This window comes from Erithacus rubecula, assembly GCF_903797595.1.
Source record: "Erithacus rubecula genome assembly, chromosome: 11".
NCBI classification, from domain to species: Eukaryota; Metazoa; Chordata; class Aves; order Passeriformes; family Muscicapidae; genus Erithacus; species Erithacus rubecula.
Genome location: NC_136663.1, coordinates 13,001,027 through 13,028,441, shown reverse-complemented (window position 1 = coordinate 13,028,441; position 27,415 = coordinate 13,001,027). Strand labels below are relative to the sequence as shown.

At 41.9% G+C, this 27,415-nt stretch overlaps 1 protein-coding gene across 2 annotated transcripts in view; it reads right to left on the bottom strand.

The window, feature by feature from the left end:
* The window catches only part of PLOD2 (procollagen-lysine,2-oxoglutarate 5-dioxygenase 2), a 49,808-nt gene extending 22,910 nt beyond the window's left edge, over window positions 1-26,898 (bottom strand). The window contains exons 1-7 of one of the 2 annotated variants that reach the window (XM_079314702.1): window positions 26,573-26,898; window positions 12,010-12,101; window positions 10,413-10,549; window positions 4,759-4,922; window positions 3,568-3,680; window positions 1,616-1,679; window positions 757-854 (exon numbers count right to left, since the gene is read on the bottom strand). In XM_079314702.1, the coding sequence (XP_079170828.1) occupies window positions 757-854; window positions 1,616-1,679; window positions 3,568-3,680; window positions 4,759-4,922; window positions 10,413-10,549; window positions 12,010-12,101; window positions 26,573-26,669 (765 nt within the window). In that variant the 5' untranslated portion in view covers window positions 26,670-26,898. The remainder of the gene's footprint in view (window positions 1-756; window positions 855-1,615; window positions 1,680-3,567; window positions 3,681-4,758; window positions 4,923-10,412; window positions 10,550-12,009; window positions 12,102-26,572) is intronic. The other variant, XM_079314701.1, reaches the window with a different exon arrangement.
* Window positions 26,899-27,415: the final 517 nt, after the last annotated feature.

Here is a 27,415-nt window from a genome sequence, read left to right as displayed (position 1 = left end):
CAACAGACACTACTGTAAATAACACCTTTACACTTCTTTGGCACAGAACAAAGAGATGCAGCTGCCACATGACCAAAACACAGCCATTCCTCTCAGAGAAACTGTGCAGGGGCCTCTGAACCCCTGAAGCCTTACACATGAACAGAACCTGTCAAAACAGCTATTTCACAGGGCAGCCAGTGCTCCACCACGTGCCCAAAGCTGACAAGCCATGGGCACAGTGACAGCAGTGACAGTGACAGCCATGGCAAAGCCAGCCACACGTGTACCACACTTACACTGGGGCTTCTTCTCTGGCCTAAATGAAATGTATTTTTTATATCTGTGTATGCACACTCCTGAGTCCAGGGCAGGAACAGATGTGTTGTTTTGTATCCCAGCTCATCACTCTTGGCTAGATTATCCTGCCCCCCACTATTCTGATTGCCATTTAATAACCAGATGGACATTCTTCAGTAGCTCCAAGAACAGCTCTCTGCTAGTCAAGAAATTAACAAAGGCTTACTTGCTTCTAATATCCCATGCTACAATGAATTTGGGAGCAGAATGAGTTGTTTCAGCAACAATATCAATTTACAGTGACAGCAGAGCAACATTAATTCAAAGGGGTTTTTTATCCTCTCAATTCCTAATAACAGTAAATGGAAATGTGCACTGGTGGTGTGCTATGAGTGTCTTACACTCTTCTACCATTGTATTTTTTGCTTTCATTTATGTTTTGGTTTTACATGAAAATCAAACCAAACTGTCACTCACTTTAGTTGGACCATTTCCATGAATGGTGACTGGCAGGGTGTCATACACTGAATTCCTTGCTCTTACTTTTCCTTCTTCAAATTTCAAAAGGACTTCATCTGCAAATCAACAAAGCAGTAAGTTCATCAATAAAGGCTAAAATTTCAGAGTTTTTAAGTCCTTGCTAATCTAATATATCTTGCTGTTGCTATCATTGCTGGTATTATTTGTTTAGAAGCTTTTGTTCATTTTTTTAACTAGACTTTGAATTCTAAGCTCCTTATCATAAATAAGGCAACATCAAATTTCATATTTTCTCATCAGCAGCTTACGCATTGAGATAAAGTCTGCTTTAAAATAATTCTAATGTAATGCAAATACTATTTATAGAGAAATCAGTTATTTCAGATATGATCTGAGTACAAAATGTTGTTCCAAAATTGGAGGGCAGATGCAAGAAAGAAAGTTTCCATTAAAATTCATGACTGTTAAATAAAGGAAATTCCACATTATTCTACATTCCACTTCATTATGCATAGTTATTGGCTTGAGAATATCTAAAATGCAATTTTAATTACTAATTTTATTCCTGTAATTAAGTTTTGGAAAGGCAGATGGAAAAAATATCCTTAACTCTGTATTTGCTGCCAACTTAATTAATTTAAAACTATTTTTTCTATTTTAAATAAAATAATTTATCCATGAGAGAATTCAATCAATAATCAACCCAAAATACCTGTAACTAATCTGAGGATCAGGTTTACCCATCCAAACACTTCCTTAAAATAAGCACATGTAAAGACCTACATTCATAGTTAAGCCAAAAAATAAATATTAATAACAGTTAATGAAACACACAATGTGCAAATCATGCACTCACCAACAGCTCCATTTAGGGTCTGGAAAATTGTACATTTGTGGTCCAAAGTAATGTTAATGCGCTCCTGAAATCAAAGCACCAAAGCTGTTGAGGCATTCTAAAAACCAATGTTTTTACAGTAACATTGCAATTATTCCACAGTGGCAGCAAGGAATCAGGGAAATGACTCTATGTGTTCTTTACATTGCTGCATTTTTCTGTATTCCCAAGTTGTGCAGTTCTACAGCATACACAGAAACTTTAAACTTGAAGGATAAAGGTCATAACTCTCCCCAAGAACTGCAATTTAGCAGCATAAGCCAAGGAAAATTTGTGTCTTAAAAAAAAAAAGAATTAAAAAGTCTTGGCCAAGAAACAAAACATGCTGTGTTTCAGAGTCACAAAAATATAAAAGCCAAATTTAAGTATCATGTCAGAATAGAAAACACTGGTGGTTTTATAACATGTTCCTGTTCATGTTGCATTACTAATCTTAGCTTATTTTAAATGCCATGTTTTACACATCTTTGAAGTGCTGATTCAAGTATTTAACATTTAAAACACACTTAAAAACTCCTATACAGATGACATCCTTTGTTTTGGTCTTCCAAGACTTTCCTACACATTCTAGAGCACTGGGTGTATCATTACTGCACAAGGAATCAGTGCTGATGTACAGTAAACACCACAGAAGTGTTTTGGATCGTGGTACAGCAGTGCTCTGCACAGATACAGTTTTGGTCTAGTAGACAATCCATTTGGAAAACTAATTATGTTACTTCTTATTGGACGCAGAATCAGCTTTAATATCTCTACACCCTGTCTCTTCACTTGCATACCTGGCTTCTGACTTAACTTGCATACAAGCAATTGAAACAATAAAGGCTGGAAGGAATTTCCTGTGAGGAGCAGCTGAGGTTTGTCTGGTTCAGAGGAGCAGGGGGGCCACTCCTGCTCCCTACAGCTGCCTGAGGAGGGGAAGGGCAGAGGGAGGTGCTGAGCTGCTGGGAATGGTTCAAAGCTGCACCAGGCAGGTTCAGACTGGACATTAGGAACCATTTCTTTATGAACAGGGTGATCAAATCCTGGATCAGCCCCTAGAGAGGTTGTCAATACCTCCAGCCTGTCATATGCTTAAAAAGCATTTGGGCAATGACCTTAGTCATTAAGTCAGGCCCATATTGGTCAGCCAGTCAGACTAGATAATCACTGTAGGTCCCTTCCAACAGAAATATTCTATTCTCTTTATGAACCTGTATCCAATCAGAGCTGATTTGCCTTTAAATTATGCCAGAAACAGCATGTATTTCAAAAACTTTGCATCTGCCTTAAACATACAAGTTACCAAAATCTTTCTCAAACTTCTGCTAAATCAGACTCTAAAGTCTTTTTGCATCAATAGATTGTTAACTTCCCTTATCCCTCTTTTTCCAGCATCATGGACATGCCTCTAACATTTATCCTGCTTTAACTCTGCAACTCAGCAGAAAACTTCAAGTGAGGACACAGAGAGGTCTTCACCAAAAATTTACAATGCAGCTTTATTGAACATATTTGCACAGAAAGCTGAAGGCAGGATCTGAAATGGCAGCAAGCCAAAATATAAAAGACTGGATCAGCAAGTAGTTCAGTGACATCCTGGAAAAATGCCACATTCTCTGGCTGTCAAACTGCCAAGTACATGGGACCCTCATTGAGATAAATGTGTCTGATCATATACCTCAGAGCTGTTATTTCTAACAGTGAAGCAGAACCTGCCTGGGTCTGAAGACAGCCTGAAATAATATATCAAGTCATGAGCATTTGGGAAGCTGTTCATCATTCCAGCAGTAGGAACCTCAGGAGAACAAACAACTGTCAACATGGCACTCCAGTATAGAGACAGCATTCTTGTCTTTTCATCTCCCAGTGTTTTATGAGGAGCAGCATGTTATTTCAAGCGGGAAGAAAAGAGAAAGCAAGTTACTACCTACCCTTGCCAATGGGTCAACATAGATTTTGGTGTAAAACAGCTGGTCATCATCATTATCCTGCAGATTCCATTGCTGCACAATACGATTTATGTATGGAGCATAACCAATAAATCCTGCAACAGCACACACACAGGTTATTTCCATCAAAAGCACTACCCTGCCAACACTGTCCACCAACCAGGGACTTCACTCTGACTGGTGCCAGTAAAGAAAAAGTATGAAATTTATTAAACTTGGCTCAAAATCTAATCTTCCTGAGAAGATGTAACAGGTCTGTTTCAAAAAAGTTAATAATTAATGGCTATTTTTATACTAATGGTATTTTAAGTTAAAAAATAAATCAGACCTTCCCAAGATAGTTCTGAGAATGCCAAAGCATGATATCAGACTATCACTTTCCCAAGAAGCCCATCTGTGGAAAAGGTTTGATTTTCATCAATCACTTCTTACTGGCAGAAATGCCTCAATCTAATACTGCCAGAAATACAATGACAATTCAACTCAAAACAAATACACACCAAAAAAAAAAAAAAAAGATAGGACAGATAGGTGAGGGAAAGAAACAGGGACACTGAAGAAGGGTGCCCCAGAAATGACACACTCAACAGCTTCTACACAGCACAGTATTTGTATCAGTGCATGCATTAATCAAGTGCAAAATTATTAGCAACGCTGGCATTTAAAGGAGGATTCCAGAAATCATCCATCATTGAGGTTACAGGGAGTAGCTCCCACTCTTTTAGAAGGAGCTGTGTAAGCCATGCTGACAGGCCAGGCAGGGCTGGCAGCACATCCACCCTGTGTGCAGAGATCTCCAGGAGCAGGCAGCCGAGCTCAGGAATTCTGTGAGCTGAATTCTATGAACTGTGCCTACAAACAGCTCGTGCTGCTTTGCCTGGGCCTGTGCTCTGCCTTGTTTCTGAATCAGGGGGCCATCCTTGCACAGCTGCTTGCTACACCCTGACTACATTTACCTGCTTTTTACAAGTTATTGCCAAACTCACACTGCAAATTTGAATGAAAACCGAGCACAGCAGAGGAGCTATTCAAGTGGGGAGGGGAGGAAGATGACAGCATGTCCAGTCATCAGTTTTACACTTGGGTATTTCAGGAGCATCTCCACACACAAGTACATAGAGCAGGTAACAGATGGGTCATGTTCAAGTTCAAGTGTTTGAGGACCACACTTGCCTCCTGAGTTCAGGAATCGCTTTCCACTCCGGACCACGGGATACTTGTCAGCCAACCTTTTATCTGGCCAAATCAGCCCATCTGCTGCAAACACCACTCTGTGATTAGTTTCCTGAAATTTCTTTAGCAGTTCTTCAGGACCTCCAGCAAAGATAACATCATAGCTTAAAAGGAAAGAAAATACATCTGTTAGGTTAGCTTCATTTTAATGTTTCTGTGTTCAGAACAAGTCATTGGACTACTCAAATTTAAAAATCAAACAGCCCTTCATTCTCAAAAATTTCTCAAATCATCTTTAACCATGTAAAAATTCAATACCCTTCTAGGAGAGAAACTTCAATCATTACCACTTATCCAAAGTAGCTTACCTTTCTGCTTTTTAGTCTTCCACATTTTGGACATTCTTTTTTCTTCACATTTTGTTTATCTGAAATTGATTTTCCCTTTTTCAGGTATTTTGCTTAAGTTTTTAAAAACAACAATTTAAAATATCAAACTTTTACAGATGAAAAGTAGGACAGAAAGATGACTTTCACTGGTAAAATCTAGATGATCTTGTCCCTAAACACAGCAGCACTGACTCTTCTAAAAAGTCTTATCAGGAATGCACTTAGATGTCAATCAAGTCTAGTTGCCCATAAAAAGTGTATTGTATCCTGACAAGGCATAGATTTTTCCTTCAATCTCTTTAATGTGCTGAAGACTTAAAAGGCCCAAAGCATCACATAATATTTTTATGAAAAATGTACCTGTCTTTGAGCTGCAATTCCTGTTGAGAATAAAGGCCTAAAGGTGGAGGGCTCCTCTTTGGCTACACACAGCCAAAGGTCAGCAGTGTGCCAAACCAGAACAAAACCTGCCTGGGTTTGGCCAAGGTCCTGTAAAAATGGTCATCCCAAGCCTGGTGGTTTCTTGGGCTGAACCAAATCTAAATCAATGCCTGGCAGGCACAGGAGGTTGGGAACACAACCAAGCAAGCCAAGCAAGCAAACCAATTCCCCCCATCATGGGCAGGGATGCCACACACTGGACCAGTCTGCCCAAAGTCCACCCAACCTGGCCTGGAACTCAGAATTTGCCAAGGATTGGGCACCCACAGCTACTCTGGGTGACCTGTGCCAATGCCTCCCACTTCAAGGTTTACACAGCATGAAGAATGTCACAATGAAATTGGAATCACATCAGAATCTCTGGTTGAAGCAGCAAAATATTTTAGTGGCAGCATCTCAGCCTTGCAGTTTCCTCATCTGAATGCAGCAATATTCTTACTCTACACATGTACCTTAGAAATTAAAAATCACCAGCCCTGATAACAGGCAAAGAGCAAGGTCTAACCTTGACCAAGACTTTTCTTGCAAAGCCTTTTAGCTGGGCTAACTAGGACAACAATACCCCCACCTGCAGTACACAGAACATTTTGCACTGCAATGGATTACCCAGCAATAGTGCCAACAGATCAACCATTACTGACTTGTGGTACCCCTTTATTACAGTTCTGAAATTATTCAAGATGTCTTTTCTTCAAAGAGGATTTCATGAAATTGGTCTAAGAGAACTGAACAACAGCTGGTTTACAAATGTAAAAAAAGATTTTCACCACAAAGCAAAGTATGAACCCTGGAGAGGAAGTGTGTTATGTAGTCTATATAAGTAAGTGGTTTTCTGAAAACTCTGTTTTTCTGCAACTTTGGCAGAAGAACTCATGAAAGAAGTTGCACATTTTGGACCTTCCCCAGTTTCACAAAAAATGCCTGTTTCTGCCCAAATGTACAGGAATACACTTCACTCTCTTTTCCATTTAGTTTCTGTAGCCTGACTCAATGCCAGACCAAGCCTGTAGAACACACAAGAAACAGGAGACACGTCGAAGACAGACAGAAAGAGATTTGTCTGAGGCTTTAGCTTAATAGCTCATGGCAGGCTGTGCTTCTGCTCTGTGGCCAGGGTAGTGCTGCTGCTGCTGCTAGGACTTACAGCTGCAGGAAGGAACCAAGCACCCTGGAACTCTGTTCCCAAGGACTGTCATTCTGTGAAAGAAAGCCAAAGTTGAGCAACATGCTGGGCCAGCCACAGGCTCTGCCTGTGAAAGAGATATGCTACTTAATACAGCACAGTTTATAATCCTAAACCCAGGGCTGAGCTGCTAAACTGCAATGGATATCATGCAGCTCTATTAATCCAGCAGGAACCTACACTGGCCATTAATGGCCAAGTTGCTGTGTTTTATCAAGAGGTGATTTCCTGTCACCACACCTCTTCCTGGGCAGGACCTTCACCAGCCTTCCACCCTTGCTGACAGGATCCTCACCAGCTGCTCTGTGAGGCTCCCACTTTTCTCTCCATGAAAAAATGAAAACTCTTTAACACCTGTAAATGCATCATCTGTTTTATTCACCTGCTTTGTCAGATTGCATTCAGCCTATTCAGACCTCACCTCCTGCTGTAAGGGTCCAAGTGTACACCACTTGGACCATCACAAAACAGGTCCCAAGACTATCCTTGATAGTTCAAACTGTTATTAGGGATGACACAATGACTTGCTTCAAACAGGACTTCAAAATCTGACAGGGAAAATCCAGGAAAAAGCTGGCTTCCTTGGCAACCTGAAACAGCTCAGATACTCTTTTATTTATTCTTCATAAATCCTTCCAATTAAGTAGAACGCAAGAAAGAAAAAAAAGAAAAGAAAAAAAAAAAGAAAAGAAAAAAAAAAAAAAAAAAAAAAAAAAACAAAAAACCCAGAAAGTTTCCACAACCTAATCCCATTTCCTGAAGCTCCCAGATGGCAGATGCTTGGGACTGGAATCCACCCCTCCCTCCCTCTCTTGCAGCAGCAAAGCATCCTGCTATGCCCCCTGCACTCCCAGCAACACAGGGAAACAGCAGCAGGGACTCAGGTGTTCCAGAACTGACCATGCAATTCTTACATCCACAACTAACAGTAGAATTGGCTGCCATTGGAGCTGCAGGGTAAGACTCAAAATACAAGAGATAGTGCCTGCTAGTGACTAGCAATGTCACAACAGACACAAAACTACTCTGTCACTTAGACTGTGTCCCCACCAGGACCACACCTGAACCATTTTGAGATACATAGAAATATAATTATCCCTTAGTTTCTGAAAAATGTTAAAAAATATACAACAAAACAACAACAAACTGAGAGGCATCAAAATTCTCCCATGATACAAAGAGATGTTTGTGGGAGTTCTGGATGGACAGTCACAACACCAACCAATTTATCCAGTCTACACTGCCCATTAGCCAGCTCAATCTGAAATGGTCCAAAATAAACCAGAAGTTAGCTCAAGCAAAAGCAAGCCTAATTTAAATAGTGTTCCATCTGAAGGCATTTTGCTATCTACACATAGGCACAAGCTGTCCACAGAAGAAGCTCAAACTATTTCCAGAATTCTGAGCCATATAACAAACTGCTGGAAAAAAAAACAAACCAAGAAACTAAGTTTGTTAAGTAAACAGTTCCCTAGAAATTACTTGCCTAGTTACAGTAAGCAAACCAGACATTTCCTTTCCCCACCCCCAAGATTAATATTCCAAATGCTTCACAATGAATACAATAAAAAACACTTGAAGAAGAAAGGAAGTTCATGACATTTGTCTTTTCCCAACTTACTGCTACATTGATCAGCCATTAAATTGCAAACCAGGATTTCTGGAAATGAAAAAGCTCATTAGAATTAAAATATAATGCTAGAATCAGCAAACTGGTCTTTTCTCTCCTGTCTGGGATCAGTTCCACCAGCTTTAAATAAATATGTACTTGGGATTTCAGACTTCAGGAACTTGGGAGGCCTTAAATCCTGTGATTTTTCATGGGAAGAAAGATTATGGCTGTTGCACTTCGACACACATGGTCCTCTGTACTCTCACCCATGCCAGCAGACAGCCTATCCCTCCAGAGAGTAAACTATGATGGAGAAAGTTTGAACTAGACCTTTGTACCGACGTGATAATCAATTTGTATATTATACCACATAGGAAGAAATGATTATAAATTAGGATAATAAATTCAGAAACAAAGAAATTCAATGCAAGTAGAAAACATGGGGGGATGTTTGATTTAGCTGAGCTTTAGCACAGACAAAATCTTTGAAATTAACTCTTAAAAGTTTCAGTTTTTTATGATTAGTAGGTCAACACTATGAACAAACATATAATGTATTTACTTTTAGAAAGATTCTTTTTCCACTTAGCAAATGCAAAATTGAACAAATCAATAAGAAAAGAAATTCAAAAACTGGATATGTACCTCCAAACTAGGTAACCTCTACAGACTTAAGCATACAAAAAAAATTCAGCATAATAAGCATCTCTTATAATGCTTAATGATCTCTTATTATGATCCCCATAATAAGTATCTCTTATAATGATAAATTAATGAAAATTATCTAGACTTTTTTGCTTTCTAGGTATTTCTTTCGCTTATCACAAGAGGTAAAATTGGAACAGAAAATTGAATTTGCTACCAGTTTAATAGGCTACTCCAACTGTCTCAAAGTGTTAACTTATACAAAACAACAAATTAACTTTCCATAAAATGTCAATGCCCAGCCACTTTGTGATGTGATGATGTCTGCTGTGCAAATCCTGCCAAGCTCCTGCCTTGAAGAAGTGTCCCTAAATTTCTTAACTGACAAATTTTAAATAAATAAAGCAGGCTAGGAGCTGAAAGAGAATTCTGGAGCAGACACTCCAACATGACGTGGCAGCAGCAGCATGGGTGAACTCATAGGTGGCTGTCTCCAAGCTCAGCTGCCTCTCTCCAAGGCTGCCTGTCAGCACTGCAGCATCCTGTCCCTCATCCAACAGCTGGTCCCACACCTTCCTGCAGTGATTATCTCAGAGCTGTGACCCTGCTCTGGGTAACAGTAGCGTGGAACAGCCTGGTGGCTGCTGCAAGCTGGATTCTGAGCCACTCTGATCATGCTGTAGTCACAGGAGAAAAACAAGAGGAAGAGAAAAAGCAGAGGGAAGCAAGAGAGAAAGTGTGTTTGGAACATGCTTGAGCTCTGTGCTTCCTGTGACAGGGAGCAGCCTATCTGGCCTCCAGGAGGATGTTCAAGCATAGCTGTGCTATGAGCTATAATCTGGCACCTGCAGCAGCACTCTCTCCATCCCACAGATAGCACAGGCACCAGCCCACATCTGACACCAAGACTCTCATTTCAGCTCTCTTACACTGAGAACTTCTCCTGCTAAATGCTTTCCTCAGGGAGCCATTTTCCAGCTTCCTCCATATCACTGTTACTTCATGGAACAAGATTATGCCTCTGGTCCCTCCTGGACACTTTATTTCTGGAGCTGCTTTTGCTCCCCCTCCCATCCACACTCCCAGCCTGCAGCCACATCCTGCTCTCACTGCAGTGAACAGAGAGGACAAATGCTTGCCTAAAAGCCTGTCAGCTCCCAGCAACATTTTTTTACCCCCTTGAGGCAGCAGAACTATGAACAAGTCTTACATCTGTAAATCTGTTAAAAAGTAATCTACTATTTTTATGAATGAATAAAAAAAGACACAAACTCTCTCAACACAGCGAAGAACAAAAGCATCATGCAACTTTCAGCATGTCACAGCAGCTGCTTTTGCATGTCTACCCAAACTAAAACAAAGACAAGAAGTCAGGTTTGCTCACCATTCAACAAACAGCACAACCAAGTCCTCTTGGTCAGCATAGCTTTCAATGCCTTCTTTCAGCAGTCGAACTTTCTGCCCTCCTCCAATTGAGTTGGGCAGCTCACCACCTTTCCATTCTTCACCTTTGCCAAGAACCTGGAATAAGAGGGGAAAAAAAAAGCACTTTTTGCTAGTACCCAAACCCATGAGGCTTTTTTAAGCAGACCCTTATTGAAAACAGATGCTAAAGCAGAAGCAACACATTAAAGCATAGCAAGCCAGCATTTCCAGCATCATAAGTTTTTCATGTCTGAAGCAACATTCAGCACAATGACATCACTGCAAAAACATGAGAGAGACATTTTTTAACCAAATAAGATTCAAGCAATTGCCTGCTACTGCCATTTACTCAAATGTGTCTCCTTCAGAAAAAAAAAATAGAAAAGCTAAGGATTGCTTCAAAATTTGTATTAGAAAAACATTCTGAATGAGACCTTTGAAATTCAATAACATCCCTTTAGGAACAGGAGGCACAAAAGACCTTGATGGATCAGGGTATAACTAATTCAAATTGCAAGCTTTTTTTACAAATAGGGAAGGATGGTTTCCCAGTACACAGCTCACTACTAAAACTTGGTTAAACATAAAACTCCTCCCCAGTCAAGCACTATAGCAGATTACATGCCAAAAAGGAAAAAAAAAAACAAAGAAAAAAAAAACCAACACCAAAAAAAGCTCTTGATGTGTTTTGAACATAATGTTTTTGGAACATATAAAGCCTGGAAAAATTACATTGCATGATGTTTTGGACAGATCTGCAAGGCTAAAAGATGTATCCAGAGCTCAGCCTGCTCTGTTCAGGTGCTCTAATACAGCTTTATCATATTAAGAAAGGTTCTCTCAGTCCTCTAAATTCAGTTGTAGAAGTCAAAGATCCAAAAAATTTCTTATTTATAGTGCAGGCACTGTGGTAAGTAAGCAGAAAAATTTCATAATAGCATCTGAATTCCTGGATTTTTTCTTGGCAGAACCAATTTGTGGGGAAAGTTTAGAAGTTTAGCACCCTCCCATTTTCCCAAGGTCATGTAGAGGCCACCCTAAGTACGTGACATACAAAGGCATGGAGCAAGGCAGAAAAGGCTGGCAAGAATGATAGAAATGTATTGTCCTCTCAGAAATTACAGGTTCCTGGGAAACAGAGAAATTTCCAGTTGTGATCCTCCCTCTTTCCTTGTAGCAGTGTTCCAGCCTTGCTCAAGGAAGGAGACCCAAAGTCTTTGAGTGCAGTACAGCTCCCAGAAGTGTTCACACAAACAAAATCAGCCACACTGAATAAACAGGCTCTGTGGTAAAATGTGACAGAACCTGTGAATGAGGATGCTGACCATGATAGCTACAAACCCCTAAATCAGCTCCTGAGGCAGTGGAAGCACTTCCACAATTGTTCAGAGAGGCATCAGCAGGTAAGCAACAGGGAGAGCAGCAAGTGCCCCTCCTGCTCTGCTGCTGCTTCCCTGTCCCAGCACACAGTGAAGCTAAGGCAAGGCCACCTACCATTTACTGGTTCTGTTTCACAGCATGGAAAGCACAAATATTTGGTACAAACCCCACAGTACCTTTACTGTGTAGTTGAAATGCTTTGCAGTTCGCATGAAGCGGTGAAAGCCATCCGTTTCTTTAGTTGCTACAGTAAAGACCAGAAGTTTATCTGAGGAAGAAAAGAAAAGAACATGTATTAATATGCTTTCAGGGCACAGTTTGTAACATAAAATGCAATGAACAGCAGCACTAGCTCAGGGGGCTTCATGACTTTCTGTATCTCATTCAAAGAGAGGAGGCAAATAGACTGCCACAGTATAGGTGTGAGACATTTCCAAACAACAACTGCTAAGGGCAAGGTGCTGTATTTAAAATTATCCTCTGGATGACAAAGTGACTCTATTTACTCTGTAAACAACTAGTTTAAGACACAAAAAACAAAGCCAGCATGACTACTGGACAGGAAGAAATCTTCAAGACAAAAATAACCTTCTACTTTTCAGTCTGAGGTAATCATGCTACCTCTTACCACAGGACTGAGTGGTGGTAAGAGAATTTCATCCAACCTCAGTAGCTGCCCTGAAAGCTAATGGTGCATACTCTTCATAATAAAATTAATTAAAACAAAACAAAACAAAACGAACAGTGAAATCAATCCCCCAACAAACAGCATTTAGTGCTTTTAAGTCCTTGGGCAGACACAAAAAAGCAAGGAGTTTCCTTGGTTGTTTTTTTTTTTTTTTATTCAGAGTGTATGTACATTACAGCACTGCTAATTTTGCCCTCTTCCTGCACACAGGCAAGTGACCATGCAATCAAATTTCCTCTTCACATTCCAGAGCTTTTAACACAGTTCGAATGGGGTCATGAATTTCCACTAAATAGCTTCCCAATTAAACTACTGAACAACATTTAGAACCCTATGCAATATGCTGCATAATGAAACCAAATAATTTGAAGCTATAATTTGAAGCTTTATCCCTCTCTGAAATCAAGTTTTTAATCAGACCAGCCTGGATGCCATAGTACATTGCAGTTTCCCCAATTCAAGCAACAGCTGCCAATGAGATCAATCCTTACAATAAAATGAAATTAATCACCTGTAATGAATATTCCAGACAGAGTGCCTGTTACTGCATTACTTGCCAAAGAAACATCCTCTGGATTTACCTTTCTCAATCCAGCAACATGTGCAGAAGTGTCTGCTGTGGAAAACATTCCTATTAACTCTTCAGCTGTGTCCACCACCACAGGCTTAGCAGCCCCCAGACACCCAATTCATCACCCTGAGTGTGTTCAAACCACTCACCACTTCCCATTTTGCTTTATGTGACACCAGCAAGAGTTAACACAAAACAGGATGACCCAGTTCCCACGCTGTAGAAGAATTGCACCTTGCAACTTACTCATGCAATACTCTGCAGCCAATACTTCAAGTGTATTAACTCAGGCAGAAATACCTGTCAGAATACAGACAGAGTTTGTAAAGAAACATAAAACCCCTGTTCTAATGAAATTCAAATCTGCCTGAAGCAGCCACAGCAGACAAGCTCTGCAGAGCAGTCTCAGGTGGCACTCACACTGTTTCCACTGAAATATGGCTCATGTTCACCAGGTCACCTCCAGAGCATCCTGCCAGGTCTGACAGTGCTCTGGCTGCTCCATCCTCACCAGCAGCTCTACTGGTGTACAGGGGGTACAGCAGGGGTAAGACAAGAACATTGAGACTTTCTCTGCTTTTCTACTGGTCTCAGTTTAAGGGTGACTCAGGTGGTGTTTCTGCAAATTGCAGAACACTTGATCTGCTTTGTGACCTGGCTCTTCCTGAGTCACTCCCTGAACAGATGTAACCTTTAAGCAGTGACAGCATCCTGTGCCCAGTACCTACACCACCAAAACAATCTGTGCCTTGAGCAGGGCTCCTGCAATTTTATCTGGCACTGCCCAAGTTCCTCAGCTACAGACAACATTTCTACCTGCCTTCCCCACTACAGACAATTTTGTGGATTTCTCTCAATCCTGCTATTGTTTTGTTTGTTTTTTTTTCCTTTGACTGAGGGTGTCTGGGAGGCATGGGGGAACAGGGGGACAATGCACAATCCTTTTCCTCAAAGGTCCTAGAGACAATTTTCACTGCTGGTTTTACAGAACAAGACTCACACTCCTGCAATACAATATGCAAAAAAGAAGAAACTGGAAACATTGTAAATTCTTCCATCAGCTCAACTTGAACATCCAAAAATCTGGGGAAGTCAGATTTGGAAAATTAATTGCTCCACCTTCCCCTCTCCCCCCCTCCCCTCCCCCCCCCCCCCCATTAAGTGCCAGCAGACTATTGTAGCAGAGAATCAAAAGAAAATCCCCCAAGTACATCTCAAAAGGACAGGAGGAGCTCAGTGCACTGAGTTCACATGGACTCACAATGAGACAGAAACAGAGCAATAATGGCTCAATACCTTCCAAACAGTTTATTATAAAGATCATGCAATTTCAAGTAGTTCTACTGAAATCACCACAAAATGAATAAAGAACATTGTATGTTAGACTGTGACTAAAACAGAACTGATGACTGATGAAGGTTTTCCTCTATGAAGGAAATTATGACTACTTTTTTGGTCAAGCACTACATTTTCAAATTACAGGGAACTGGAAAAATCTGATCATACCAGAATTGCATAATCAACCCAAGTGGATCCATTATTAAAAGTTTCCTAGGTGACCAGATCACTGACTATAACCATGGAATTTGGTTTGAAGTAGGCATATTTCACACCTACACATTGCTGAGAAATGCTAACAGCAAAGAGCTCAAAAATCTGTACTTGACAACATGATGTAAATGACAAAATGTGGGCTGCAACAGATTCCTTCCACAGTTACTAAGTCAAAAAAAGTTTAAACTAACATACAAGTACAGTTTGGCAAGCAAAAAATAATCTACTGTTCTTTATGGGATATTGTTACTCTCTCTTAATGGAATACACATTATTCATGTATTTCAAGATTCACTCTGGAGTCTGGTATGTTACTCGACCCTTGTGGAACAGGAGGAAAGAGAACAATGTGCCAAATCATATGGGATCTCAACCTGAGCTATACAAAAGAAAGAAAGTTGAGCAGGCAAATAATACAGTTTATACTGATATGAAATAGCAAAAGAGCCTGTACTGCACCAACAGACAATGAAGCAATCTAAATAGGCTGAGTGGGATTTGCAAACAGAACAAAAGAAAGCTATTTTAAAGGTACTATTTACATTGGAAATGTTTTCTTTTTAACATACTTACCCATTGTCTTTTTTTTTAATTAGAGCTGAAGAAGTTTAAAAGGCTTTATTTCATGTCTTTGTTGCACCACTGACTTTTAAGTGCAGGTGGTACTTAAATAACTTTTAAGTGCAGCAGAAGTGTAATTATAGCATTTGAAGTCCCTTTAGACCTTTAGAATTAGAGTTTCTTATAGATTACTTAGTCTTCACTGGGGCCTCTGTTTTTTGGCGTTTTTTTGTTTTGGTTTGTTTGGTTTGTAGGGTGGTTTCTTTTTTTTTTTTTTTTTTTTTAAGCTGTGTCTGACCAAAGAGCAGAGAAACATGCTTTTATTCTATATATAGTATATATGGAGAGAATGCAAACTGCAGTAAATGATAGTTACCTTGGCACATTATAGAGGGTATTACTGACCAAATGAGGAAAGCAGAACCATTCTTCTCCAGCTAATAAAAAATATTAACCTAGTTCCTGTACGTTGCTGTGACTATATTTAGATGTGATAACTTGCACAGTTTCACTGGCAGATTTCCACTAAACATGGGAGATGTTTGTTTCTTCCAGTGGAAGTGAGAAGAACAAGCTTTTGACTACTAACTACTTCAGCTAATTCCTTTTTAAACTTTTAAACTTCATTCGCTCTGAAAAATCTATTCCTTGCTCACTACATTGAGGTACAACAACTTCTTGGAACACTTGTTCCACTTCTGAGCAGCAACATGGATGCAAAGTGACTTTCATCATCTCACAGGAGTGTCAGTGTGAAGCACAGCCCTCCCAAGGCAGTAAGTTTATCCAAGTGTCATTTCCATTTTGGGATGAGCTATGCTATTTCAGCTGCTGCCACCCACAGTGTCCAGAGAGTAGGTTTGGCTCCAGGATACCCTGTGGGTGCAGAGGTTCAGGGCTGCACCACAGCTCTCCTTGCAGAGCTGAGAGTGTCCAGAGCCCCCAGCAGCATCCCTGTCTCCAGCTGTGCAACGAAGGCACAGGCACAGCAAGAGACCCAGACCCCAATCTGCCACTGTGGCCTGGTATCCCCAGTCAGAGCACTGCAAAACCCCCACAAGGAATTCCAGCTAGACACTATTCCTGCTTCACCATCCCCTCCACAAACCCCTGCCCTGCATGGAGGTGTCCACCCTAAGGAGCTCTGCTGTGTGATCTTACACATCAGCTTGAGCTCTGCAGCTCAGCCTGACTGTCCACCCCACACAGGGACAAATACCATCTTGGGAGTGTCTTCAACAGGAACAGCGTGCTCAAAGTGCAAACTTCCATGAGACCAAGCCACTGCTTGGCTCCCACTGCTCCCCACTCTCGTGCAGGTGCTGAGATGCCACAGGGGTTCGGGCTGCTGGCTCCCACTCACAGCCTGCCAGGGGCACCCTGGCACTCACCAAGGGGATTGCTCAGCTTGGCATTTATTCCCACAAGTCAGTTTGTGTAAAAAGGAAATGTAAACCCTATGCTGAAGTTCAACAGGAAGGCATGAAAAAAATCTCCCAAGAGCTCCATGCCAGGTATGTGCTGAGTTACTGGGATGAAATAGTGTCAGACAGATTTCCGACAGTTACGCCCACAACACAGCTGTTCTGTTTTGAAAACAAGCCCGAGAGGGCACGCATTTAGCCAAGAAAAGTATATCCAGTGACTAACAGAATTCATTTTTACATGCAAATTAGAAACCCTCTAGCACACAAGTTGTGAAAGACAACACTGCACATGGAGCACATGCAGCGCATTAGGAAACCCAGTGAAAGTTTATCAAAACAAATCAGTCTTTTTTTTCTGCTACCTTCTGCATCATAAATATTTATTTCCAGAAAGAAGACCAACAAACCAGAGCCTTTGCCTTCAGTGAATTAGTTGCCTGGCAAGGTCTAAAAGCCAGGAATTGCTGTGGTAGGATGGCTTTAAGCAGCAGTGACCTTTCTCCTTGTATCCTGGCAAAGAAGCATGCAAAGAACTACAGTCATTCCTCACACGCCCACATGGTTCTTATTTATCTTGAATGAACACTCTCAGAGATTACTACATAATTTCTACCAGGGGTTGTGGGCACTAGTATAGTAGCTTCAGAGCAGCCAAAACTGAGCATATTGCTCACAGCCACACAGAAGCTGACTTGGATTCAAGTACTACAGACTTCTCTGGAGCAGAAGTGAGCTGGAAGATCAAAGGACATCTGTTCATGGTACCACATTAAAATCTATATCTTTAAAACTAATGGCTTATAATGGTAAACAAATTATATTTGGTACTTGTAATACATTTTTATTCATATTCTAGTGTCTACATAAAACAGACTACTTTCCTGTTTGCAGATTATATCCCATCCTGAGGTGTTCAACACAGGAATTACTGGTCATTTAATGGAAAGATTGATACACAAAGTTAGTTATAACAATGTGCAAAATAAATCAACAGCAAGATAATAAACCAGTTAGATGTCACCAAAAAAGCTTTGAAACTGGAATACCTTTGTGGATTTAAGGGAGGAAAAAAAAACACATAAAATGGAAAAGAAAGGTCTGGTGGTACTAAAGCACAGGCTGGACAGATACCTGGAAGAAGCACATGGATGCATCCAAGTTCATTGATAAAGCTATATAATTACCTACTATGTCTCCTGAATCTCTAGTAATGTAGGAAACCAACAGGATACAGTTTCCCACAAACAAAGAAAAAGAAAAAAAACCTAAACAAGCTCCAAGCAAAGCACAGACTTGATTCAGCATGCCTTGACACCCACAGAAGAATGCTTCTCTGTCACTGGAGAAATGAACTAAAGCTCTACACTACTGAAAAACTGTTTTCAGCATGGATTCCTCTTGTCAAACTGAAAGAGCACAAAACCCAATCTTTCCACATGCTTTCAAGACAAGCTGAAGCTCTGCAGGTAACTAGAGAATTGCCAGTGGTGCCAGCAGCAACTTCCCTATTTATATGGACTGACTGTATGTTCAAAATACCAAGAACCATTAAGATAACTAAAATACCAAACAGCACTTTCAAAATCCAGATATTTTTGCACAACACACTCTTACACTTATCATCCACAAAGGCAATATTAGACTTTTCAAAAAGGAATTTGAATTTTCCACTGTGAGCAGGAGTTGTTGCCTAAACTTTAGATTCTGTGTTAAATAAAATATTTGAAAAGCCATATACTCTGAAAAGATGTCAGACAGCTGGAGATGGGGAAAATCCATCATATGCAATGTGACCATGATTATAAGTTATACCTACAGACATATGTTTGGTTACTGTAATCCAGCAGCAAACAAAGAACTTAAGTACACAATGAGAAAAACACAAACTATATGTATATGTATATATGTACATACACATCCAGTGGAGCTTATGACATACATATGCTCACATGAAGTAGTCAGCCAAAAGAAGAGTTTCTGGTCAAATAAAATTTTTGGCATAAAGAGAGAAAAGACAGAGCCACCCGACAGCTGTTTATTTTCCCCCTAGGATTCTTTAGAAACACAACAATGTGCTGAAATAGCAAACATGGTCATCTTCTTTTCTCAGGAAATAAATGTGCATTACACTGCAGGAGGGAGAAGGATGACTGGGGCATAAAACAATACTACTTCATACTTGGGAGTCCTGAAGTTTTTTTAAGGTGATCTTTGTTCTGTACAGTTGTCTTCCACTGTGCACAGACCCTGCTGCATGCCTCCACTCATCCCACACTTCACTGCTTCCCTGAGAGCCAGACTGGCTCTAAAGTCCCACTAAACAGAGCCATGAACACATAATACTGGATTCTCTGCAGCTCAGTAGTGTGGCTGGATTGATGCTAAAAACTGTGCTTGGATGGGAGAGAAAATACACTTGAAAAGCTCATGAAAGATCAGAAAGCAGTACAAGTTAAAATAGAAGATAAAATTACAATTAGCATATAGCAAGTTAAGACCAGTCATGGATTGCCAAACACATTGTACATACTGACTTTCTATACCAATACAATCCTTGTGTGAGGGAAGTTTTCTAAGAACCAGTGTTTTTAAAGGCCAGAATTTGAAGAAACAGACCTTACTGTACAGACCTCAGTTTGATCTGTTTTCCTCTCTATGACAAACCTCCATTTAATCTCTGCATTTCTATGCATCCACATCTTACTGCAAAACACAGACAGTAACACAAACATTACTTTTGTAATTTCCAAAGTTATTGCAGGACTAATGGAGGTAGGTACCAACTCTCCCACCACCTGATCTTTAGACGGGTTTAACCTGCAGGAAAAAAAAAAAAAAAAAAAAAAAAAAAAAAAAAAAAAAAAAAAAAAAAAAAAAAAAAAAACCACCACCAAAACTTTTGTCTTTAAGCTGTTGCAAACAGTTTATAACAAGAATTGGCAATTATGGTTATCAGGATCACTCAAGGCATGGGCTGTCTGTGGATAATCCTTCCTGTGCTCTTCACGTTATCTCTAAACCTTGCTGAAGCTGCAGAGCAATCAATAGCTACTGCTATCAAAGCTGCCGACACTGTCCCAAGACAGAGAATACATATAACAAAGGCCAGAAGCTTTCAGGAGCTCTCTGGGGAAAGAAAGTATCACTACCCACTGTCAATTACTTTCAAATAGTTGGTACTGTTGCAATTTCCTCAGCCACAGGACAAGCTGCCTGCTACAGAGCTCTGCCTCTCCTCTGGTGTTCCAAAGGAACAGAGAAGCTGAGTTAGCAAAAACACATCCTTACACTAAGCAAGAGCTGCTCTGAATTTTCTCACAGTAGAGAATCTATGCTGGATTAGCACTTGCTAATACACAGCCCCTGGACAGGACATTAAATTCTTTTTTATTTTTTTCTTTTCTACAAACTGAATTTTCCTCTGGCTTTAATTCCCGGCAGCAGTGGTGTGAACAGGCATTTTCCTCTTCCATGCAGACTGACTCAAATGACAAGTGAACAGAGCTCCTGCTCACTGCTGTCTTCTATCACATTGTTTTTGATATCACAGCAGCTAAAACAGTGACATTAAAATGATCAAATGTTGAACAGAGCCAGTTCCAAACCAATTAAATAAAATTTTTGATACACAAATCATGGCTCTTTCTGTATATATCCATACCTACACACATTTTCAAAGACTAGCAGGAACTCCCAATACACAAGTGATTTTAGGAAGCATTTGAAAGCTGATTATGTCTCAGCTCTTAACTTACTTTCTTCCAATTCAATAATATTGAATATATAGTCAACAAGAGCTCATTAAGAACTGTATGTGCACTCATCAATCACGCACGCCAGCCCTGAGTGCAGCACTGGCTCAGGCCTGCACTCACTCTAATGCAAGATTTCCTTGTTTTGATCGTTGAACAAAGCCAAATACAAGCAGCAGTAAAGTGTTTTTCCATCAGCTTCGGAGGACTTGGATGAGACCCTATGTACTGAGTCAGCTATTCTGTAGTAAAGCAAAGATAAGACATGCTCCTTAGCTCCCAAACTAAGAAAAAAATTAAAATTGCCTGTTTGTGAATGACATCATTGCCATGCATGAAGGACCTGGTTACTGCCTAACTTCCTGACAAATGGGGAACAGATCAGGACACAGCTGTTTATGGGTGCCCAAACAGAAATCAAACCACAAAAATCTTGAGAGCAGAGCATAGGGAATCGTGGCACTGGCTGTGCCCGGTTGGACAGCCCTGCTAGGAACTGTCATCAGGGCTGTGCAGCTGAGAGCAGGACACAATTAGCATCAGCTGCCTAAGTGAGAAAGTTTACTCAGCTTTTGCCTTTTTGTAGCCTTGCCCTCTCTTGTCTCTCTCATAAATATGTATCTGGAGAAGAGCATGTTTCTTCTTGGGCTGTTGTTTAACAAACCCAGCTGTTTAAACAGAAGGTCACACACAGCACCAGGCATTGCTGATGTTAATCTTTTGACAGCTAATCAAGCCATCAATGAAACTCAGGAGATAAGATTTGCAATAATAGTTTCTTCTTTCACTAGTCTTTAAAAAAAAAGGAAAAAAAAAAAGGAAGAAGCTGGAAGTGGAGCCATCCTGACGATCCACAGCTGTCCTTCGTGCCTGCACTGTGGTTCATGTTGTAAGCAGATGCTACCACCCAGATCAGTCAGTTCACTGAAAAAGCTGCCCTACAGCTTCACATCTGGGCCTGTGTCCAAACACTGGACATGTAAAATTCTTCACATACAAGTGACACAACCCAGAAAAAAAAAATGTCATGTTTTTCAAAGTTTCCTTTTCTGTGGGAACAAGAAATTTTAACTCCACACATGTGCCCTGTCCTGTACAATCCTCTAAATCATTAGATAAAAAATTCTGTCCTACTTGTGACCCAAGACACCACGACATGCCATGTGTGATATATATTTAAATATGTTTTTAAAATCATACATTTCACTCAGCAACTTCAGGTATTAAAGTTATGGGCCTGGTTCTAATCCAACACAATGGCTTTACAGTGAGCTAAAGCAGAATTAAGTAAAATGCTTACAAAGATTGTATTAAAGTTTCTCGTGAATTACAAAATTAAACAGTCTACTTTTACTTAGAAAAAAAGTTAAAAAAAATAAAAGAGCAATGCTGTCAGATGTTGATTCATTTCTGCACAACTGATTTCATAAAGAATGGGCTCATTCAGCACACTAACACAGAAACACAGGTACAGAATTCATTTTCAAAGGAGCAGCACTTAAATTACATGCCTATTTTTGTTTAGGATTTTTTTTTTAATCTTTTTTTCCTTTACAGTGTTTCCATTAATTACAATAACTGCAGCTTTAAAAACATACTTGCTCTTTCCTTACAAAAATAGATATCTGGGATAAAACTGCAACTTAATGCATTTAGTCTCCTTATCATCAATATCATCCATATTTTTAAAATCAAATTCACCTTAAGGAAAAAAACTAGCAGTTCTATTAATCTTAAAGTTACCTGTAGTATCAGGCTGTGCTTGCAAGCATGTATTCCTTGAGAGTTAAGTGTCATTTATTCTCTAGAGCTACATTACCACATGTGAGACACATACCTGCTGCTAATCTGTTTGATCAAGTTGTATTTTGTGCTGCAGAGAAACCTGCTACTGCTCAAATTAAGAGCCATCAAAAATATTCTTCTCTTTCCAACCTGTTTGCAACTGGTCCCTCAAAAATTATAAAAAAATAACATTATAAATGAAAACAAAAATGCCCTTACTGTGACCATGTTTACTCCCCATGACAAGGGAATTCACTTGAGCAGCATGTCAATTAATTTGTAATTCAAACTGGCAGCTCTACACAAATGGAAAGATACTGCTTTTGATTGCACAGTGCAATAGTGCTAATTCAACAAACTAAACACTTCCCCATGAAAAGATGAAGTCACTTAACCTTAAGTAAGCAGCAGTGAGGAAAAAAGCTAAAATCTTGCCCATAAATGATGACTCTCCAGTACTCTCCACCAACCTAAAGAAAACCCTGAGAAATACTGTTAGTTTAGATCCTTGACAGAAATACATTTCACACAAACCACCCCTGGCTCAGATAAACACAGCAGTAATTCCACTGTGTCCCTTCAGCACAGTTTACAGCATCCAGTGTTGATGATAAAGGTCACAACTGTTTTACTTCTCCTTGCTTTAACTGTCAAAGTTAAAGCATTTTACAGTCAAAGTTGCAGTAACCCCACCGTATATCAGAGAGCAAAGCAATGTCACATCCAACCCTGTGGTGTACTTCCACAGCTTAAATATTACCTTCATTATGAAGAAGATAAAAGAAAAAAAAAAAAAGAAAGAAAAGCCTGACCAAATAAATATACAGTTTTTTTGTTTGCTTGGTTTTTTTGTTTGTTTGTTTTGGGTTTTTTTGGTTTTGTTTTTTTTTTCTGAAGAGACTGGCATTGTGCAGCCTCTAATCCAAGTGCAGCAGACTACAAAGCTTGGTGTCTTCAAGGATGAGTATTTTCCAGAGAAAAATACAACTGTGTGAAAGGACAGCTTTGCTGCTCTTCACCTCTACAGCAATGTTTGCTTATTTTAACTAACTTCCAAACACCCACACCTCCCATTACACACAGTTTCATTTGTCATTCACTGTTTATTTCAAAGCTGGAGGATAAAGATATCTCCATGAGTAGGTAATTCCTACCTAAGTGGTGGCACCTGCATTACCAGACACAGGCAACCCAAGCACTGCAGTTACTCCTGGCTTCATTCCCTCTGCTTTCACCCTTCTCCTCTAAGGAGCAGCTTTTTCATACAGTCCTCACAAAAAGTGCACAAGATTCTTAAGAGATCTGGAGGAGGTTTTTCCACAGCACAGGTGTATGGAGCAGCTTTAGGTACTGTGGTGACAAGAGGAGACAGAAGCAGCACCAGTGAAGAGGCAAGAGACAGAAAATTGGGCAGAAAGACAGAGGCAAGCACAGAGTGCTGTGCTCATGGCCTCTCCTTCAGCAAGCTGAGTCTGTCAGGACTTCTAATAAGCATGTCAGGAAGGTTGAATGACTAAATTTTCTAGTTTGGGCACTGCAGATGACCCAGAAGGAAAGGCCCATTGATTGCTGTCACTCAGAGCACTCAGGCTGAGCCCAAATTAACACAAATGGCAGCAGTACATGCTGTATCTCAAAGTGAGCCCTGCAGAGCCAGACCAGGCAGCAATCACTGCTGGAATCATCCGTGCCCAGCGCTGGAGGGACATGGGGTGGAGGAAAGCCCAGTGGCTCAGAGCCTCAGGAGCCAGCTGAGCCGCCACACCTCCAGCCCAGCTGCTCTGGGAGCCACCCACGCTGCTGGAGCACCCCAGGCCACCCCTCCAGCTTCGGGAGGGCACACAGACAGCAACAAACCACGGGGCCCCCTTCACACCCCACCTATGGCCACCACTCCCAGCTGGGCCCCCTCGGCTCGGCGCGCTCCGGCCGAGTCACTGCAGCCATTCTGGGGAACAGACCCAGGGCTGAAAGTCATTTTCCATGCAAACTGCTGATTGATAAAACAGCCTAGGTGAGAACATCATTTACATCTGCTGCCAAGACAGTGTCTGTCTCACACAATCACCAGTGTTGTTTCCTGACTTTGTGTGTCACGAAAAGCAATCTGCGAGCAGCAAGCGTGGTGCAATGGAAACACTTCAGCTCTGATGTTTTAACACAGAAACTTTTGCATCTTCAGCACAGAGGAGCCAGTGTTTCAGAGCTCAACAGTGCTCTTCTCTGTGACTGCCTGAAACACAAACCTGCGGCCAAGGCAGGAGCGCAGAGGGATTTCTGCAAACGCTGCTTGCCACAGGGCTGCACTGATTGCTCCCTGTAACCAGCGCTGTGCAACAGGCAGCTCTCCTGCAATTACTGTTCCAAGCCTTTCTAAGTCTTATTAAGAAATAAAGATGCAGCTTGGCAGCTGGTTCCAGACAGTCTTGTTAGAGCTTCTGTTGCAAGCAAGCAACACTAATGGACTGCAGTAAAAACTGACACGTAAATTGTGTCTTCGCCCGCTGTTTTACACTGAATTGTGTGGAGTATCAAGAGACTAGAAATTAAAGAATAGATTCTAAAAATAGAGGCACCATAAGATCTGCACTTCAAGTAATATAGCACAGACTCAGGGAAAACATTTAAGGGTTAAAACTGGAATTAAAAACAAGTAACACAGCAGGCAGTGTCTGAGGTCAAGAAACTACTCTCAGAGTGTTTTCAGTTCAGCAGATTGCTACAATTCAGGCTACTCGTGTCTAAATTAAAAAGAATTAAGGTCTTCCTGCATGAACGCCTATATGTAAACCTATCAGTGCTTTCTTGCACAGTAACTTATGTAGAATCATTCTTATTACTGATATAGACAAAGCAGTCTATTTTTGGGTTGCTGAATCATACAGTGCTGTCTGGAATAGGGACTCTGCTTTGCACACATTTGAAAAGCAGCAGGATTAAAGAAAAATTCTTACCATGCCAACTATTAGTTTACACCAGCCTGAGAGCCCACATTTCAAGTGCACAGTTAAAACATTATTTGAATAAATAAGTTTGAGAAAATAACTGTTCACCATAAATTATTTCCAAAGAAGTTCAACTTACAACCTCACTGCCCTGAAAACAGGGAGAGGAGCTCAGCTTTTTGCTCCAACCTGTCCCCAGGGGGTGCATTCCGAGGGGCAGCAAAGGCTGAAGAGTAATGCTCACACCCCCCTCAACAGCAAACAGACATAGCCTTCTAGAAATACTCTGAACAAAAATAGCAAAGAATTACAAAAACTGGAAATCAGAACTTTATTGAGTGGTCTGGTATTCTTCAACAGTTGTTTGGGTTTTTTAAATTATTTTAACTTTTTATACTACTTAACCATATCAGTGGTTTTAATATCAAAGTTAGAACCTGCTGACTAAACTTGCTGCCCAAATAAAGAAGCCTCCTTGTTCACCCTAGAAGAAATTAAGCTAGATATTAAAAATAACTTGATAGCTCTTGAGAAAACAAGCCAAGAAATGAAACTATTTTGGATTTCATGTGGTAATAATGTAGTGGGATGGAATATGCTTGTACACCTAGAACAGAAATCAGAAGTACAGACTCTAAATAGTAAAAAATATGTTTTGGCATATTGTTGGGCGTACATGTGTTTGGACACTTTTCTCTCTGAGGGAATTTTCTGTATATATGTCATTATTTAACATGCTGAATATAAAATTTCTTTCTACATCCTGGCTCCTTGAAACAAAAACCACTACACAAGTGAAAGGCAAGGAAGACTTCAGGACGGGAAGGGGCTCTGGAGTCTCCGGCTGAAGTAGGAAACCTCAGCAGCTGCTCAAGTTCAAAGAAGCAGTGACTGATGCTATTGCTTTTCCGAGCACTGGAAAAATATGTTCATCAACACCTTGTCTCGTGGAGACGGGAGAAAAAGGAGGAGGAGCGGGCAACGAGAAAGTTTAGGATTCTCAACTCCCCTTAAGGAATTCTTTTTCTTTTCTTTCTTTGGTTTGTTTTTTTTTTTTTGTTTTTTTTTGTTTTGTTTTTTTTTTCCTTAAGTGGAATTAGGCATTTATGAACTCGTGGGCGGGTTAAGTCACTTTCAGCCGAGCGGTTCGTCTCGACAGCAACCTGGGGAGCGCTGCCGCGGCCCCTTCCCCCAGAGCCGAGCGCTGCGCGTTACGGTGCGGGGCAGCGACGGGCCGCCGGGAAATGAATAAATAACCCGCCCGAGCGGCGGGTCCCAGCCTTCCCTTCCCGGCGGATGTTGCCGAGCCGGCGGGCACAAAGCCGCACCCCGCCGAACGCACACACCTCCCGCGGGCACGGCACTGCATCCCAAACCCCGCACGGCATCCCAACCCCCGCACCGCATCCCAGCCCACCCCCGCACCGCATCCCAACCAAACCCCGCACCCGCTCACCTGCGGGGCCGGGTCCCCGCTCCGCCGCCGCCGGCAGCGCCAGGGCCAGCAGCGACAGCAGCAGGAGCCGCGGCCACCGGGAGCCGCTCCTCGCCATCTTCGCCCTCCGCACCGCCGGCACGGGGGAAAGGGGAGGGCGTGGGAAGGAGAGGGGAGCAGGCGGAGGCTGGGGAGCCGGAGGGTACACACCGCTCCCGCTCCTGCTCCTGCTCCGCGGCGGGCTGCGGCCACGGGCGCTCCCCCCTTGCCCGGCTTTATACGGCGCTGGGAGGGCCGGCAGCGAGGGCACCGGCGGCGCAACAGGAGCCGCTGTGGGCGCACGGGGCCGCCGCCGCCGGGGAGGGGCGAGCGGCCAAGCCCCGCCTCGGCCCCGCCGCCGCGGGCGCGGCGCTGCACGGGCGGGGATGGAGCCGCGGGGGTGGTGGAGACGCGGGGATGGTGGAGACGCAGGGAGGATGGAGCGGCGGGGATGGTGGAACCGCGCTGATGATGGAGTGGCGGTGATGATGGAGCCGCGGGGATGGTGGAGCCGTGGAGAGGATGAAGCGGCGGGGATGGTGGAGCCGCGGGGAGGATGATGGAGCCGTGGGGAGGATGGAGCCGCGGGGAGGGTGGAGCCTAGGGGGTGGCCGAGCCGCGGGGAGGATGGAGCCACGGGGAGGATGGTGGAGCCGCGGGGAGGATGGTGGAGCCGCGGGGAGGATGGTGGAGCCGCGGGGAGGATGGTGGAGCCGCGGGGAGGATGGTGGAGCCGCGGGCGCTCCCGCCTGCACTGTGCCAGCCTCTGCACTCGCCTGCCCCTCCGGACACTTGCTCCGTGCTTTCACTGGCCATTATGTCCCG